Consider the following 15,966-nt stretch of genomic DNA (forward strand, 5'->3'; position numbering starts at 1 on the left):
CTAGTTACCCCTCACCCCCCCCGTAATACACAATTAGCCCAGAACTTTACATTTTCACCGCTGTTAATTAGTTCATTTTAAGTAAACAAATATGTATAACAATAGCAATACATCTTATAGGATTGAATTAAAAAGGAAGTTCAAGATAAAAGGAGAGGAAAGCAGGGGTCTGTGGTTTCCTTACATCAACTAATCAAATACTTGTCAGAAAGAAAAAAGGGACCTTTATTAATGACTGTTGAAAAGAGTAATAAATTTCCTTTGTGTCCCAATCTTTCAAGCTCTTAAGAGATACTTTAGTTATTTTGAAAAATCTCTTAAGAGGTCGGGAAGGAGCGAAATTTCTGACCAGTTAATTACAAGATGAAATCAGCGAAAAAAATACTTTTCTCCATGTGAACTGTTTCTTCTTTAAAAGAAACACTATAACTCATAGCCAAGGGAGGCGCCCCCTTTCCGCCACTTGGTGTACATCCCAGAGCACCAAATGTGCCACATAGTTCAATCACGCTGGCATAGATTCTGCCACAGTTGGAGCGATTTCTGCCAAGCTTCGTACAGTTTCAACCACACCTGGCACACTTTTGTCAAGATCGACCTATGCCACCTGGTGTATGTGATTTCTGAAAGTAAGCGCCCCATCGCGCGTAGCTACACATAGGGAAAGAAGAGGATGGTATCTCGCCATTAGAGCTCCCGATTTTCTCTGGGCTACTTTTTTTTTAAACATGCTATGTTTGGAAAATCTTAACGTATCTTAGCGCATCATGTGGGATACAGATATAAGCCCAGAAATGCATTTTGAACGCATCATCTATTCTGCTAAAGAAATCTCATTGATTTTAGAGAAAAAAAATCAGCAAATGACAAACATAATTCGAAGCCACACAGTTGCTCAACTACACATCAATGTATAGGTAAACTAACTTTCGAAAAATTACACTTGTTCCGTTATTTATGGCCTAAGTATTTTCGATTGGTCCAAAATGACGTTGTGTAGACATTAACGTTTAGCTAGGCGTACATGAGAACAAGGCTTAAATGATGCGAAGAATAATAAAATGTAAAGCTGATATTCTTTATCGATTTTTGTCTGATATGTCTCAGCAGAATAACTTCCGACATGTCTTGTACTTCAGACAAGTAACTTTTTGGCAAATCTTATTTTGAGAATTTTGATAGTTTCATACTACCCCGTCAAATCTTTCATAGTAGCATAACTAGTACTTAGGTGTTATAGCAACCACACTGTGGTTCTTGATCTGAGTAAAATCAATTTCTCTGTCTGCATTGTAGATAATTAACGTAGTCTCAGCGAGAAAAACTACATTGCAGGTCTATTTGAATGATACATTTAATATATAGATTTGGTTAGGTTAGGTATTTAATATAATGCGTTCTTGACTGCCTGCTTTCCATAATTCTCTGTTATAATTTCCATAATTTTGTAACTCAAGTATTATGTTTTTAACATATTTTGGTATATTTCATTAGGATTAACATAACTCCACTTTTTTGGTGTGGTCGCTATAATACGTAAGTACTGTATAACTTAAGACTTTACGTTGCGTAATCTTATGGGGCAAATTTATCCATAATGTAAGCAATGAAAAGTGTACCCGAGCTCTACTTAGAATTTTACTTAGAATCTAATTGTTTAGAATTTTATTAGAATTTTTTAGACTTATTTAGATAAATTATTTCGAATTTTATTACTTAAAATTTTAGAATTTAATTAGGTCTATTCTACGTTAAGGGGAAAGTCAAAAAGTAACATCAAAAAGTAAAGTCCGGATGAGTAAATGTTAAGTTTTGAAAATAAATTAATAAAAATTTCCGTAGAAAACCATTCACGCTTGATTGGAGCTTGAATTTTCATCTCCAACTCACATTTTCAATTTTTAAATAGTTTGAGCAAAGGGATAGGTCTACCGCGCGTTTTGGACAAAATGAAAACTTGCTTAAGAACCAAATATCAGGGATAGAGATTGAACCAATCAAAGGTGCGTATTTCATTGAATAGGCTTATTTACAAATATTGCTTTGAGAGGAAGTTTCAAATAAAAATCTTGAACAAGTGCCAAATTTCTGAGAAGTTTTCAGAGATGTGATCCATTTTTTTCCAGGAACATCATTCTCTCGAATGAAGGGTAAAAGAAAAGGGACGGAGAGAGGGAATATTTTATTCTATAATTCAAAATTATGAGATTTGACCAAAATACTGAAATTTTACTTTTAGAAATATTCACAAAATAAATTGATTGAATTTAAAAATTACCTAGTTACTTTTTTAAAACATATTCCTTGCAACAAGCGGGATTGACCCGCTTGGAAGTTTCAAGATTCTTGGAAGCTACCGGGAGTTTCCAGACGTAACTTTATCCATAAAGCTTTTCCAAGGTATCTAACCTGGATATTCAGATTATAGATGATAACAGAGCAGCATGTCTCTGAGAGAAAATGACATCATGCCCCAGCAGTGCTTTCACTATACCAGATTTTTCGACATGATCGGACTTTGGCCCTTTTTTCGGAAAAAAAAAAAAATCGTGTCAGACTTGGGAATTTTGTCAGATCTCCAGTAAAAACCGAATATTTTTCCAATTTTTAATTGTTCTGGATTTTCTTTTTTTTTACTGGAGAAGGATTTTCAAACTAGCGAAACTGGTGACCGTTCTCTTAGTAATTAAAAAGAAAGATACCACTAGTTTAATGGTATGGATTTTTTCAAGGGTTTAAGGGTTCTTTCAGGTATGTCATACAACTTGGTGAAGTCAAAAACACGAACAGCATGTTCATTAGATGGCGCTTTAAAGCAGAAACAAGAGCTAAGAGCTGATATGGCACTTGTGACGAGGCAAGAAGAGCTAAGAGCCAAAAGATCATATGGTATGAGCTTTAGCAAAATTCTATGAATCAATGGATTGATTTAAAAGGAAAATAAGAGGCTTAATGCTGGTCAGGATTTAAAACAAGAGCTCTGAGTCACGAAGTCCTTCTAAATATCAAAATTCATTAAGATCAGATCACCCACTCGTATGTTATAAATACCTATTTTTTCTAATTTTCCCTCTCCCTTTAGCCCCCCAGATGGTCGAATCTGGGAAAACGACTTTATCAAGTCAATTTGTGCAGCTCCCTGACACGCCTACCAATTTTCATCGTCCTAGCACGTCCAGAAGCACCAAAATCGCCAAATCACTGAACCCCTCCCCCCAACTCCCCCAAAGAGAGTGAATCTAGTACGGTTCCGTCAATCACGTATCAAGGACATTTGCTTATTCTATCCACCAAGCTTCATCCCGATTCCTCCCCTCCAAGTGATTTCCAAGATTTCCCCCTCCAACTCCCCCAATGTCAAAAGATCTGGTAGGGATTTGAAAAAAGAGCTGTGAGACATGAATTCCTTCAAAATATCAAATTTCATTAAGATCCGATCACCTATTCGCAAGATAAAAATATCTCAATTTTCACGTTTTCCAAGAATTCCGGTTTCCTCCTCCAACTCCCCCCAATGTCACAGGATCTGGTCGGAATTTAAAATTAGAGCTTTAAAGCGCAAGACCCTTCTAAATATCAAATTTCATTAAGATCTGGTCACCCTTTCGTAAGTTACAAATACCTCAATTTTCAAAATTACCCCCCCCCCCTAAATCCACCAAATAGAGCAGAACCGGTCTGGTTATGTCAGTCACGTGTCTTAGACAGGTTTTTATTTTTCCCATCCAGTTTCATCCTGATCTCACTGCTTTAAGTATTTTCTAAGATTTCCGGTTCCCCCCAACCCCCCCCCCCCAATTACATTGGATCAGGTTGAGATTTAAAATACGAGATTTGAGTCACGAGGTCCTTCTAGATATGAAGTTTCATGAAGATCCGATTACTCCTTCGTAAGTCAATAATACGTCATTTTTTCTAATTTTTCAGAACTAAGTCCCAACCCCTCCCCAATAGAGCGGATCCGTTAGAACTATGTAAATCACGTATCTAAGAATTCTGCTTATTTTTCCCACCAAGTTTCATCCCGATCCCTCTACTCTAAGCGTTTTCCATGATTTTAGGTTCCCCCACCCCAAACTCCCCCCCAATGTCATCAGATATGTTCGGGATTTAAAATAAGAGCTCTAAGACACGATATCCTTCTAAATATCAAATTTCATTGAGATCCGATCACCCGTTCGTAAGTTAAAAATACCTCATTTTTTTCTAATTTTTCAGAATTAACCCCCCCCCCCCAACTACCCCAAAGAGAGCGTATCCGTTCCGGTTATGTCAATCATGTATCTAGGACTTGTGACTATTTTTCCCACCAAGTTTCATCCCGATCCCTCCATTCTAAGTGTTTTCCAAGTTTTAGGTTTCCCTCTCCCAACTCCCCCCCCCCCAATGTCACCAGATCTATTCGGGATTTAAAATAAAAGCTCTGAGACGCGATATCCTTCTAAATATCAAATTTCATTGAGGTCCGATCACCCGTTCGTAAGTTAAAAACACCTCATTTTTTCTAATTTTTAAGAATTACCCCCCCCCCAACTACCCCAAAGAGAGCGAATCCTTTCTGGTTATGTCAATTATGTATTTAGGACTTGTGCTTATTTTTCCACCAAGTTTCATCCCAATCCCTCCACTCTAAGTGTTTTCCGAGATTTTAGGTTTCCCCTCCCAACCCCCTCCCAATGTCACCAGGTCCGGTCGGGATTTAAAATAACAGCTCTGAGATACGATATCCTTCCAAACATCAAATTTCATTAAGATCTGATAAACCGTTCGTAAGTTAAAAATACTTCAATTTTTCTATTTTTTCCGAATAAACAAAGCTCCCCCCCCCCAGATGGTCAAATCGGGAAAACGACTATTTCTAATTTACTCTGGTCCAGTCCCTGATATGCCTGCCAAATTTCATCGTCCTAGCTTACCTGGAAGTGCCTAAAGTAGCAAAACCGGGACCGACAGACAGACCGACAGAATTTACGATTGCTATATGTCACTTGGTTAATACCAAGTGCCATAAAAAATATCATTAAGCACTGGATTTTAAAACGCGTTTTTGTTCCCTTTTGAAATTGAGTTAAGTTTACAGAAAAGACAAAAAATAGACCCAAGGCTTTTATTCAAGCCAAGTTTTTGAGGGGTTCCCCCCCCTCTAAGACACAGGTATGCTTACAGAAATGTGTTGTCCATATTGTATGCCGCTCTTTCGATTGAATACGAGAAAGTTGAACGCTAACAATTCAAACAGAAGCAACACTCTGTCTTCATAATACCGAATTAGATGACATCAGCATTCGTATTTTTGAACGTATTAACGCCCTTCCGATCAATCACTCATGGGAATGTGTCATTCTTAGGCCTAGATTTACAAACTTTGTCCTCCTAAGCCTATAATGGATATTTGGTAGCTTAATAACAACACCGAAAAAAATAGCACAATTTAGAATATCACTATTAGCTTATGCATACTGGGTTGGGCTTTTCTGAATTAGGCGTACAGAAAGAATGCCATACATTATACTAGTTGTCTCTTAAAACGAAGCATAGCTAGACCTATTTGGGCCTACCAAATACGCTAAGTTTCACAATAATGACTCTGACATTAGAAAACTGCCATCTAGATTTCTGAAAATATCTTTTGGGGGGTATTTTCAATAGAAAAGCCTTTTTTTGGCATTTTCACTGAATAAGTCGAAAAAAAAACATTAAACAACTATTCCCCTATATTTTGAAAAAATACATTTTGACTCCCCCAAAATTGTGACAGTATGAAAATTTAAGGGCTATGTTGCCAAAGGTCCCTCTCCCCATTGTGTGCATGCCTACCTGAAGTGTCAGTAATAGAGTAGTTGGCATTGTCGGTGTTGAGGCTTATTTTTATCAGTTTGTGATCCCTTTTGAGCGCTTTAGCTCCTTTTACCGTGTCCAGGATTTTTTATTCCAAGGAGTGACAGTTCAGACCAACGTCGATAGAGAAGGATTACTACCAAAATATTTTTCGACTCTGTGTGAATGAATACAAGTAAACTTGATTTCAGATTCAAAGTTGGACCTTCCCTTCAAAGTTGACATGCAACAATGCAATAACTCCAAGTATTTGCCCAATCAAAGCAAGTTTTAAAATGCCCATCTAAAAAAATGTTTCATTCTAAATAGACTATTTATATGTTCATCAGCCTTCAGTTATCTCAGAATTTTTGGGTCTAATCGTTTTTTACCTTTTTTTGTAGTTTTGCACCACCAAATAGAAGAAAAAATGACAGTGTTGTAACATGATATCCTTTTATTACGGAGCAAAGACACCAAAATTCATAATGTGTGTTCGAATTAACCCCTTCCCAAAATCTTAAGACCACTGCTTCGATACAATTACCCCTGGAAACAGAAACGAAAGAAAAACAAATAAACATGCATCCTTATCGATCCCTGTGCTCTAAAAGAAGGCGAGAATTCTGTATATTTTTTTCCCTAGATACCTCTTGAGGGTTCAAGATTGTATTCTACGAATCAGAAATGCATAATTTGGTAGGGTTAGTTTAGGTAAGATGTTGCTCTCCCACCTCTTTTTGATGCAATTTTATGGGACTACATATATATATATATATATATATATATATATATATATATATATATATATATATATATATATATACCCTTGCCCCTAATCCAAGCAGAATTAATTGAGGATAATCACATTTGTACTTAAGGATAGCATAAGAGGCAAGGGACTTGAAGCTTTTTGGCGAAGCTTCTTCTGCAATTGCAATGAATGACTCAAAAAGGTCGGCTAAACTTCGACTTCACTCGATGTTGGTTTTGAATACATAAATTATAACGAATTTCCACTTCCTATTTACTTTAATCCAAACAATCCTGAGAATTCCACGGATGTCAGATATGCGTCAGACAATACAATCGTGATTCACCCCCGCTCAACTTGAAAATTACTTTTCCCCCGATAATAGTCCATCTGTACCGAATTTGAAGTATTAATATATCCCGAGCCGATACTCTTAATATCTGAATATCTGGAATGAAACATGTCAACTCGAACAGGCCCCTTTTATTCTTTTAAGATTGATGACCCCCATGAGATGAAGACAGGTTCGGTTGCATTCCAGCAAGGGGTCCAGAATCGTAAACCATATTTTACTAGTTCTCACTTTAAACCCAGGAGGGTTGACGATATTGTTTGCTGTTTTTCTTATTAGTTGAATAAACAAACGGAAAGCAATACTAACACAAAGCGTTGTTTAAATAGTAAACGAAGTGTAGCCACTAAGACCCATCTGTTTACCAGCATCACAAAACATTTTTCGGTATAGGTTATCTTGGTCCATAAACTTTAATGCAAGAAGGTAACGCAAGTACAGGAGGGACTGGAGGAAGATGAGACATTTGCCCAGTGAACAGTTTTGTGACATTAATGAATTTTGAAAGAATATCTGTTAAAAGTGTTCCCCCTCGAAGAAAACTGTCCACGCTTGAAATACTCTTGTATAGTTTCTACAAGCGCCCATAAATCATTTTCGAGTCTTCTGAGTTCGCTGTATTACGCTAAAAGAGAAAACCCCTCTTTGGACAGCAAGCAAAGAGCAGAATGGCAAACTTTACTACCTAAAGTAATTACCAGTAATCTCTGGTTGACCATAAACAAGATCATCACCACTAGCAGATTAATTTGAATACCCTTCCCCCTCATTTCAGCACTATCATCAATAATTAAGAAGATTCTTAAATACGATTTGGCATGTTACACAAGATAATGAGAAGAAGATTTAGTTAATGTTAGAAGGGTAAGTTTTTCACGGAAAATAATTTAAATTTTGTATGGAAGGCATGTAGCTCTTTTCTAAGGGAATACTTTGTGATTCATGCTATATATTCATTTCATTTCCGTTTTGTTTTATAGCTAGACTTTACTATTTCGTTATAACTAATGTGTCGTATAAGTGCCGTTTTATAACTATTTCTCTACTATAAAAAGAGGATATCATCCTCTATTTACTAACTATTTCTACACTTTGATATTACGAATCTTCTACAATGTTCCTGTGTGTATACTCATGTTTTGCAATATCTTCTAAAGAAATCTATCACGATCCCCATCTTGTCAATATTTCTGCGAGTTAGAAAAGATGATGTAACACATTTCAGAAAAAAAAGAGTTTATAAGATTCTCAGGACAAAATAAAACAAAGGGAAGCGGAATAAACCAATCTATGGAGCGTGTTAATTTCCAGCAGATAGCATACGAATTTCCGCTTGACGAAAAACGTCAAATAACAATTTTTGAACATCCCCAGCTGAGCATCGGTCAAAGCCCAGTTCCACACGTTTTTAGTTTTTTTTTTGTTTTTATTATTTCCGATTTTCTTCCTCTCCAGGAAATTATTTGTAGAATAGACAGACCTTTTACCTTCCAATTTCATTCATCTCATTTTAACCATAAGAATAAATTCTTCCTTAAACTTCTACACTTTTCATTATTTAAAGAGATGAAAAGATAGAATATCAAGAGAGATAGGATACATGTATATATATATATATATATATATATATATATATATATATATATATATAGACAGAAAGAGGGAAACAGAGGGAAAAGAAATGTTTTGAAATTAGGAATACAACGTCAAAGACTTACAAAACCTTCAGCTGAGTGAGGCCTTCAAAATCTCTCGAGTGTATTTCTGACACATTATTTCCTTCCAAATCTCTGCAAAAAATAAAGTTTTTAAAACAAATACTTAGAAATCTAGCCATTTTAGTAATCACTCACAGAGCTGATGAAAGGTGTTAACTTAACACCTGGTAACTTACTGGGCTTCATACTTTTTTTGTTGATTTTTTTTTAAATAGATTATATCTCCATTGGAAAAAAGACACCAAAATTTTATGCTAGTGTACACAGGCCACATCAGGGATATACGCAGAGAACACCTCCGCCTAATATCCCTTGAATTATCTGTAGTTTCCTGTTATCATATAATGCATTTCACCCATTTTTTGTAGTTTTGACACATTTTGGCCTATATACCACAACATAAACTATGACAACAATCAAAAATGTTTTTATAAACAGCCATCACTCCCACTAACCAAAGGTCAGTCCTGAATACACCAATGGCACTTGTTCAAATGAAAGCCCTTTACACTATTCGTTATAGGCTATGCTTTATTTGAAGTTATAATACATAAAACTCCAGGCCGTATACAAGAATTTATTTCGGAAGAGGGGGGGAGACACTTCGTGTAAAGTCCAAAAATACATGAAAATGCATATGAAGGAAGGAGTTTTGTATTGCTTAGGATTCCAGGGTGGCAATTTAATCATAAAAGTAAGCATGAGTTCGCTATTCCAAAATATTATGTAACTTAACAATTAAGAGAAAACTTTCTATGGATAAAAATGTATGTTTTAGAGTCACAAAAAGGGAAAGTTGATAAATGAAAAAAGGATATAATTAAAAAAACAATCAAGCATAATATTTATGGAAGTTTTTTGCGAACTAGGTACTAGAACGCACGGATTAGTGGGTTCAACACTTCAAGAGATCACCCTGTGCCGCTCATTTTTAACTGTTTTAGTGTGTGTGGCAAAAATATTTGGAATGGATTTGGTAGTCTTACCACAACTTGTAGAGCTTGAATAAGAGATCCGAATAAACAACAGAAAAGTAAAAGCGAACACCTAATTTCCTGGAATCTTAGGAAGAATCATTTAGATTCTGCCGTCTTTATTTAGTTCTAGAAACTTAAATTGTCAGAAAGCGTGAATTTTATTTTTTCGATTGAACGGAGCAGAATTTTATTTTTGTAGGATGAGGACAATCCCTATGAAAGTTCTTGCATACATGCTAGGAAAACGTACAACTTATTTCATAGGAAGCATCAATTGAACAATTGTCAGGTCTGGGGCACCCCTGGGATACTACGCGCTTTGATTGATAACCTAACCGATACATGGGAGATAAATTTTATTGTCTTTTCAGCTAAATTTCATAATGGTATCACAGATTCATATTGATAATATTATAAAATGGGCGAACTTATCATACAAATCTCATGAAAAATATGGTCAATACTTTTTGAAACATGGTTAACTACAATCTGCAATCAACTGAAACATGGTCAATCAGATGTCTGTGCTGATTCCAAATTTATAACTTTCATCAAGTTTAGTGTCACCCATAAAAGTTACGAGCCTGAAAACATTTGCCTAATTTTTGAAATAGGGGGGAAAGACCCCCTAAGATTCGAGAAACTTAATGAAAATCACACTATCATATTCAGCGTACCAGAGAACCCTCCTGTATAGGTTTCAAGCTCATATCTGCAAAAATATAGAATTTCGCTATTTTTGCCCAAAGACAGATCACAGATGCGTGTTTTTCCCCCAGGGGTGATTGTATCGAAATAATGGTCCTACAAAATCTAAAGAGGGTGCATTCAAACGGAAATTAAAAGTTCTAGTGCCCTTTTAAGAAACCAAACAGATTACCCCTGCCACGCCCATTTTTCCCGAAAAAGATCAAAATTTTGAGATAGTCATTTTGTTCAGTATAGTTGAAAGATCAAATAATTATGTCTTCAGGTGTAAAATGACTTATCACAGTTCGTGAGCAGAGGCCTGTAAGCTATGAAATTCGCCCATTATTTACATATAGTATTTGTTACTGGGAAGCATATACATTTTATTTTTTGAGGGTAGATTTCCATAGGGAGACTCTTTCTTGGGGAGGATTTTCTGGGATGTGGATATTCCAGAGGAAAAGTTAAACTGGGGGATTCAACAGAATTACTATATGAAATTATTTTTAATTGTCTTACATTCTCTTTGCCAAATTTTTCATGTGGAAATGTTCCAGGGGAACTATACAGGGGCTTTTCTCCGCGTGTTTGGTTTTCTGTGAAATAATTTCCACGGAAGGGGACATTTTTGGAGTGATCGAGAAACCGATTAGAGATTTAAGTCTTATTCAAAGGAAAGAATGCTAAGGAGAATTTTTCAACGCAAGGAACTTTACAGGGAGGGAGATTCTCAGCGAGGATGGAACTATCTGGAGGAAATCTGGCGGAGCAGGGGAGTGCGCTTTCCGCTGAATAAAATTTCCACGGAGTTTTCCGTGAGGAGGAGGGTATATTTTACAGAGGGTGAGTCAGATTTACCGGTATAATTTGAAAAACGAACAAAAATTATTCCGTATATGAAGGGTTGCCCCCTCCACAATACCTTGCTCTTTACGCTTAGGTTTGACTGTTTGTCCCAATTTTTTTTAAGAGAGTCTACCGAAACATGGGGGCCGTTTAATTACAATAGGAAGCTTTTTTTAAAATTGCTAACAACTTTCGAGTAAAGAGCAAGGTATTGAGGAGTGGGCAACCCTTCATACACGAAATAAATCTGCCAAAATTAATATGCAGATTTAATTTAATTTAAGCTTAGGTTTGACTGTTTGTCCCAATTTTTTTTAGAGTCTACCGAAACATGGGGGCCGTTTAATTACAATAGGACGCTTTTTTTTTAAATTGCTAAGAACTTTCGAGTAAAGAGCAAGGTATTGAGGAGTGGGCAACCCTTCATACACGAATTACTGCCCAAATTAATATGCAGATTTTCTTTTAATTTTTCACGCACGGTCAGCCAAATTCGAACCTGCATTATCTGAAAACTTTCAGAAATTAAATTAAAAAAAAACAAGATTTTTTTTAACTGAAAGTAAGGAGTGACATTAAAACTTAAAACGAACATATAGTATTCCGTATATGAAAGGGGCTGTCCCCTCCTCAACGCCTCGCTCTTTGTACTAAAGTTTTTACTGTTTTAAAAAGTAAAGTTGTAACAGAGAGTCAAAATTTAGTGTAAAGAGCGAGATGTTGAGAAGGGAACAGCAACTTTCATGTACGGAATAATTTCTGTTCGTTGCTGGATCTGTGGAGTCGCGTACCGCCTGATTTGAGTCGCGTACCTCCTGGAGTCACGGATTTATTAAATTTGAATGAACTCTCTCTCTCCCTTTCCCTCTTTCTTATAATGAGTATATGTTTTATATAGTATTTTTAGAGGTTTATTGTTGAAAATATTCTTTGTCGTTATCCCCCTTCTTGACAGGCCATGGAGCCTTTGTAGGGATTAGTAATTTTATTTATTGATCGATTTTTGTTGTTGGTTTGAAATATATCTATTTATATAAAGATAAAAATGACATTAAAACAATTATTTCTCATAGTGACGATTTAGGAGAACACTCAGATCCAACCCTTAGTAGGGGGTGGGTGGGTAAACATGAAAAAAATTGCACCTTCAACTATTTTTCAATTTTCCAAAGGGATCCTTCGAACCACTCTCGAAGGTGGATTCAGGCGTACTCCAAGGTCAGGATAAATTAATCCAGGTGCAGCAGCTTAAAATTCTATGAAACTCAGAAACAGTGATAAATATCTAAGGCATTTGATAATTAATGTTGTTAGTCATTTAATACAAAAAACTATAATTAAAGATAATTTCTCAAACCATATTGGCCTACCATAACATGGCAGGCCAAAAAATAAGCGATCAAAATAAGAAAATTTTGATCGTTTTCTTTCTTTAAACTATTATTATAATCCAAACTTCTAATTCCTTTTAACACTCCTTCTTTGCTACGTCATTCGTTTAAGAACGTTACACTTCCATGCGAGGTATAAGAATTTAGAGGTGGTCCTAAAGTCAGTTACATCAATAAAATAAATCGGCGTAAAATCACTAATATAATTATATTGTGCTGGTGCATCTACTGTTTACTATACATGTTTGAACCCCTGTTGATTAAGATTTTACTTCATAGTGAAAAATTTATTTCAAATGTGGGAGAATTTTTCGAAGGCTCTTTAGCAGGTGTATTTCTTTATAGATGGTCTTTAAATCACGCTGACCGTTTGCAGAGGGCACCATTTTCGTGAAATTGGACACAAGAAACCGATCTTAGAGGGGTAGAGCTAATTGTTTTACCATTTCAGATTTCTTCATAGCCAAGTATTCACCACTATATATGGCAGTTATATAGTGTAAATATTTTGGCTCACAGAAATTACTTTTCTCAAATAACCTGATAGCTGGGAAATATCTAAGTGCAGTATTAAATTCAACAAGATTAGCCTCGATTTTTCGGTCTTACCGAATTTTGGGTCTTATTTTACGAAAAAATTCACAAGGGTGACAGCCAGGGCAGTATCCAGAGTTTGTTCAAGAGGGAGGATATTTTTTCGTATGGTTTATAAAGAAAAAACTTAACAAAATTCAACATATTATATACATATCTTTTGTACGAGTCAAACAAAAAAGGATTGGGGGTTCAAAATAGGTGCTCATCCTTCTGATGACAGGACAAACAAAGCCACATTTGAGAATATGAGGCTATTCTTCAAAACCAAATCAATTCCGAGTCTCCCTCTTTACTAATGTCAAGAAAACTAAATTTCTTCCCTTTTTTCTGCGTGCTTCCCCCCTGTATTTCACAAAAAACATTCAAAGGTATATTTATATTTCTTCCTTCAAAATATTTTTTTCCGAATGTAAACATGAATCTTTACTTAATATATGGCGTGTTTTGCTCTTTATTCGGTTATCATCAACTCTAGCTATTCAAAAAAAAATTTCATATATATATATATATATATATATATATATATATATATATATATATATATATATATATATATATATATATATATATATATATATATATATATATATATATATATATATATATATATATATATATATATATATATATATATATATATATATATATATATATATATATATATATATATATATATATATATATATATATATATATATATATATATATATATATATATATATATATATATATATATATATATATATATATATATATATATATATATATATATATGTATATATTGGGGGTCGGGCCCTAAGTCCAACCCCCCAAAATCCTAATTTTTCTCAAATTTCTCGGTAATTATTATTCAACTTAAGAAACAACTTTCATTATCCCCCCCCAAAAAAAAAAATCCTCCGTACGTACTTGATTGAAACTTATAAATTTACAATTCTATGATGAAAATAAAAATGCTCTATCCTCCCCCCTCATCGTCATACTCTGATTACGGGTTTGGAACCAGTAATAAAAGCTTTCATGACCATCCATATTTCTTTCCATATTCGAACCATTCATTGTTGCAGAGATTTCACTACGTGCATATACAGCTTTGGAGACATGAATCTTTTAGCAAAATACAACTGCGATAATTGAACTTCAGAGAACTAAAGGGGAATTTGTCCCCTCGCATTATTATACACTCTGACACTCCCAAAAGAACCGAATTTAATGGGATAGAAAGTATAAGATTGAAGCATGAAAAGTGCAAACATATTGGTTCAGACAGTCAAATTGATCACCCTGATCAGCATTTAGATTATTTCATTAAAAGAAGAGGCAAGTAAATAACTTGAAATTTGATTTGATGAATCAATATAAGGGGGATAGGGTGAATAAGCAGAAGGTAGAATAAAACCAAATTACTTTTTTCGGAGTCTTGCTGTTCATCATGAACTTTAGTCGTAAACTAAATTAAAACATAGAAACGTCTTATACTAACATTAAAAGTATACAATATTACCATAATATAATATAAGTAATATAATATAACAATGTAGCGCTGTAGTAATGTATTATAACAACTATATAATATAACAATGTACAATCTAAGTAATCATATACATTATAACATATTTCTTACAGAAACTTTTTATAATTTTCCCTTCTGTAAAAAGAAATTTGTCAGTGGTAGGGGATTGTGCATTTTTGAGGGAAAGGGGATTAGATTCTAAATCAAACAAGGTGAATTTACAACAAATATGGGGGGAATCGTAAAACACTAAAATATTGGTAGGATACGGGCCTGGAAGCTCTATTCCAGCATATAATATAGGTCGTTTTAATAACGGCCAACATTAAAATAGAAGCATATATGAGATCTAACAGGTATTTTCTTCAAAGCCCGGCAACGGAAAGGGCCAATCATTGGCCACAGGTTGACCTCCTCTTCTTCTTTGGCCAACTTGAAGACTAGCCCAAAAATTTATCCAAATGGCTTAAAGGGATATTCCTTGCCATGAAATAAAACGTTGAAGGACAATAAATATAGGCTTTGGAATATTATTATTTATGCTAGACTCGATTTTGGTGTTAGATGACTTTGTTGCTATTATTGTAAGTATTACTACTATTTCTCTTAGACCTTCAAAACATCATAACTTAGGTATGGGTAAGTTCACTGCTCTAAGCCTAATGGAACACACTGCGTGGAGCATTGCATTCGTGCTCGGAAAAATCTTCCATAATTTTGACCTATGTATCGAGTATTTCTGGCCTTTTTAGGGCCTATGATCTTTTCTATAGAGGTTTCTAAGAGGGAAAGGGTCCTCGAAAGGAGCTTCCCCTTCCCCAAATTCCTGTTTGTGCTTAGGAACTGAGCACCAAACAGAGTAGGCTGAAAATTTTCAATCAAGTGTCAATCAATGTCACACAAATAGTCTTTCTGTCTAAAACGCTGTTCTATCCCATGTCTTTTAGGCTATAAATCAGACGTCTGTATTTCTTCTTTTTTTTAAAAGTGACATTTAGTTAATTAGGTTTAATTACTTCATTTCCCCAGAGCAAATATTTCTAGCGGAAAGAGAGTCTCATCAAGATAAGATTTTTTTTATTTTTAGTTCTAATTATTGTCAAGCAAAAAAAAAAACTTTTATTAGTGTCAAAACATATTGTTGTCATTTTAGGTTATTTGTAGGTCTAAGTAAGTAAAGGTATTTATCTCTTCCCTCTAAGGAAGAGATTGTGCATATCATAAGTCTCGTATAAAAAAAAATGTAACTTCTTGTATTTTTGTAACCAGCTATTTGGTCAAATAACTAGTTTTTTGGTCGAATCACTTAGG

General features: G+C 34.8%; 1 protein-coding gene across 3 annotated transcripts in view; it reads right to left on the reverse strand.

Annotated features, from left to right (window-relative positions):
• The window catches only part of LOC136027015 (protein slit-like), a 303,464-nt gene that overhangs the window by 260,025 nt on the left and 27,473 nt on the right, over nt 1-15,966 (reverse strand). For all 3 annotated transcript variants that reach the window (XM_065703919.1, XM_065703918.1, XM_065703917.1), the window contains exon 3: nt 8,642-8,713. In XM_065703919.1, the coding sequence (XP_065559991.1) occupies nt 8,642-8,713 (72 nt within the window). The remainder of the gene's footprint in view (nt 1-8,641; nt 8,714-15,966) is intronic.

Source organism: Artemia franciscana, chromosome 5 (genome assembly GCF_032884065.1).
Source record: "Artemia franciscana chromosome 5, ASM3288406v1, whole genome shotgun sequence".
NCBI lineage: Eukaryota > Metazoa > Arthropoda > Branchiopoda > Anostraca > Artemiidae > Artemia > Artemia franciscana.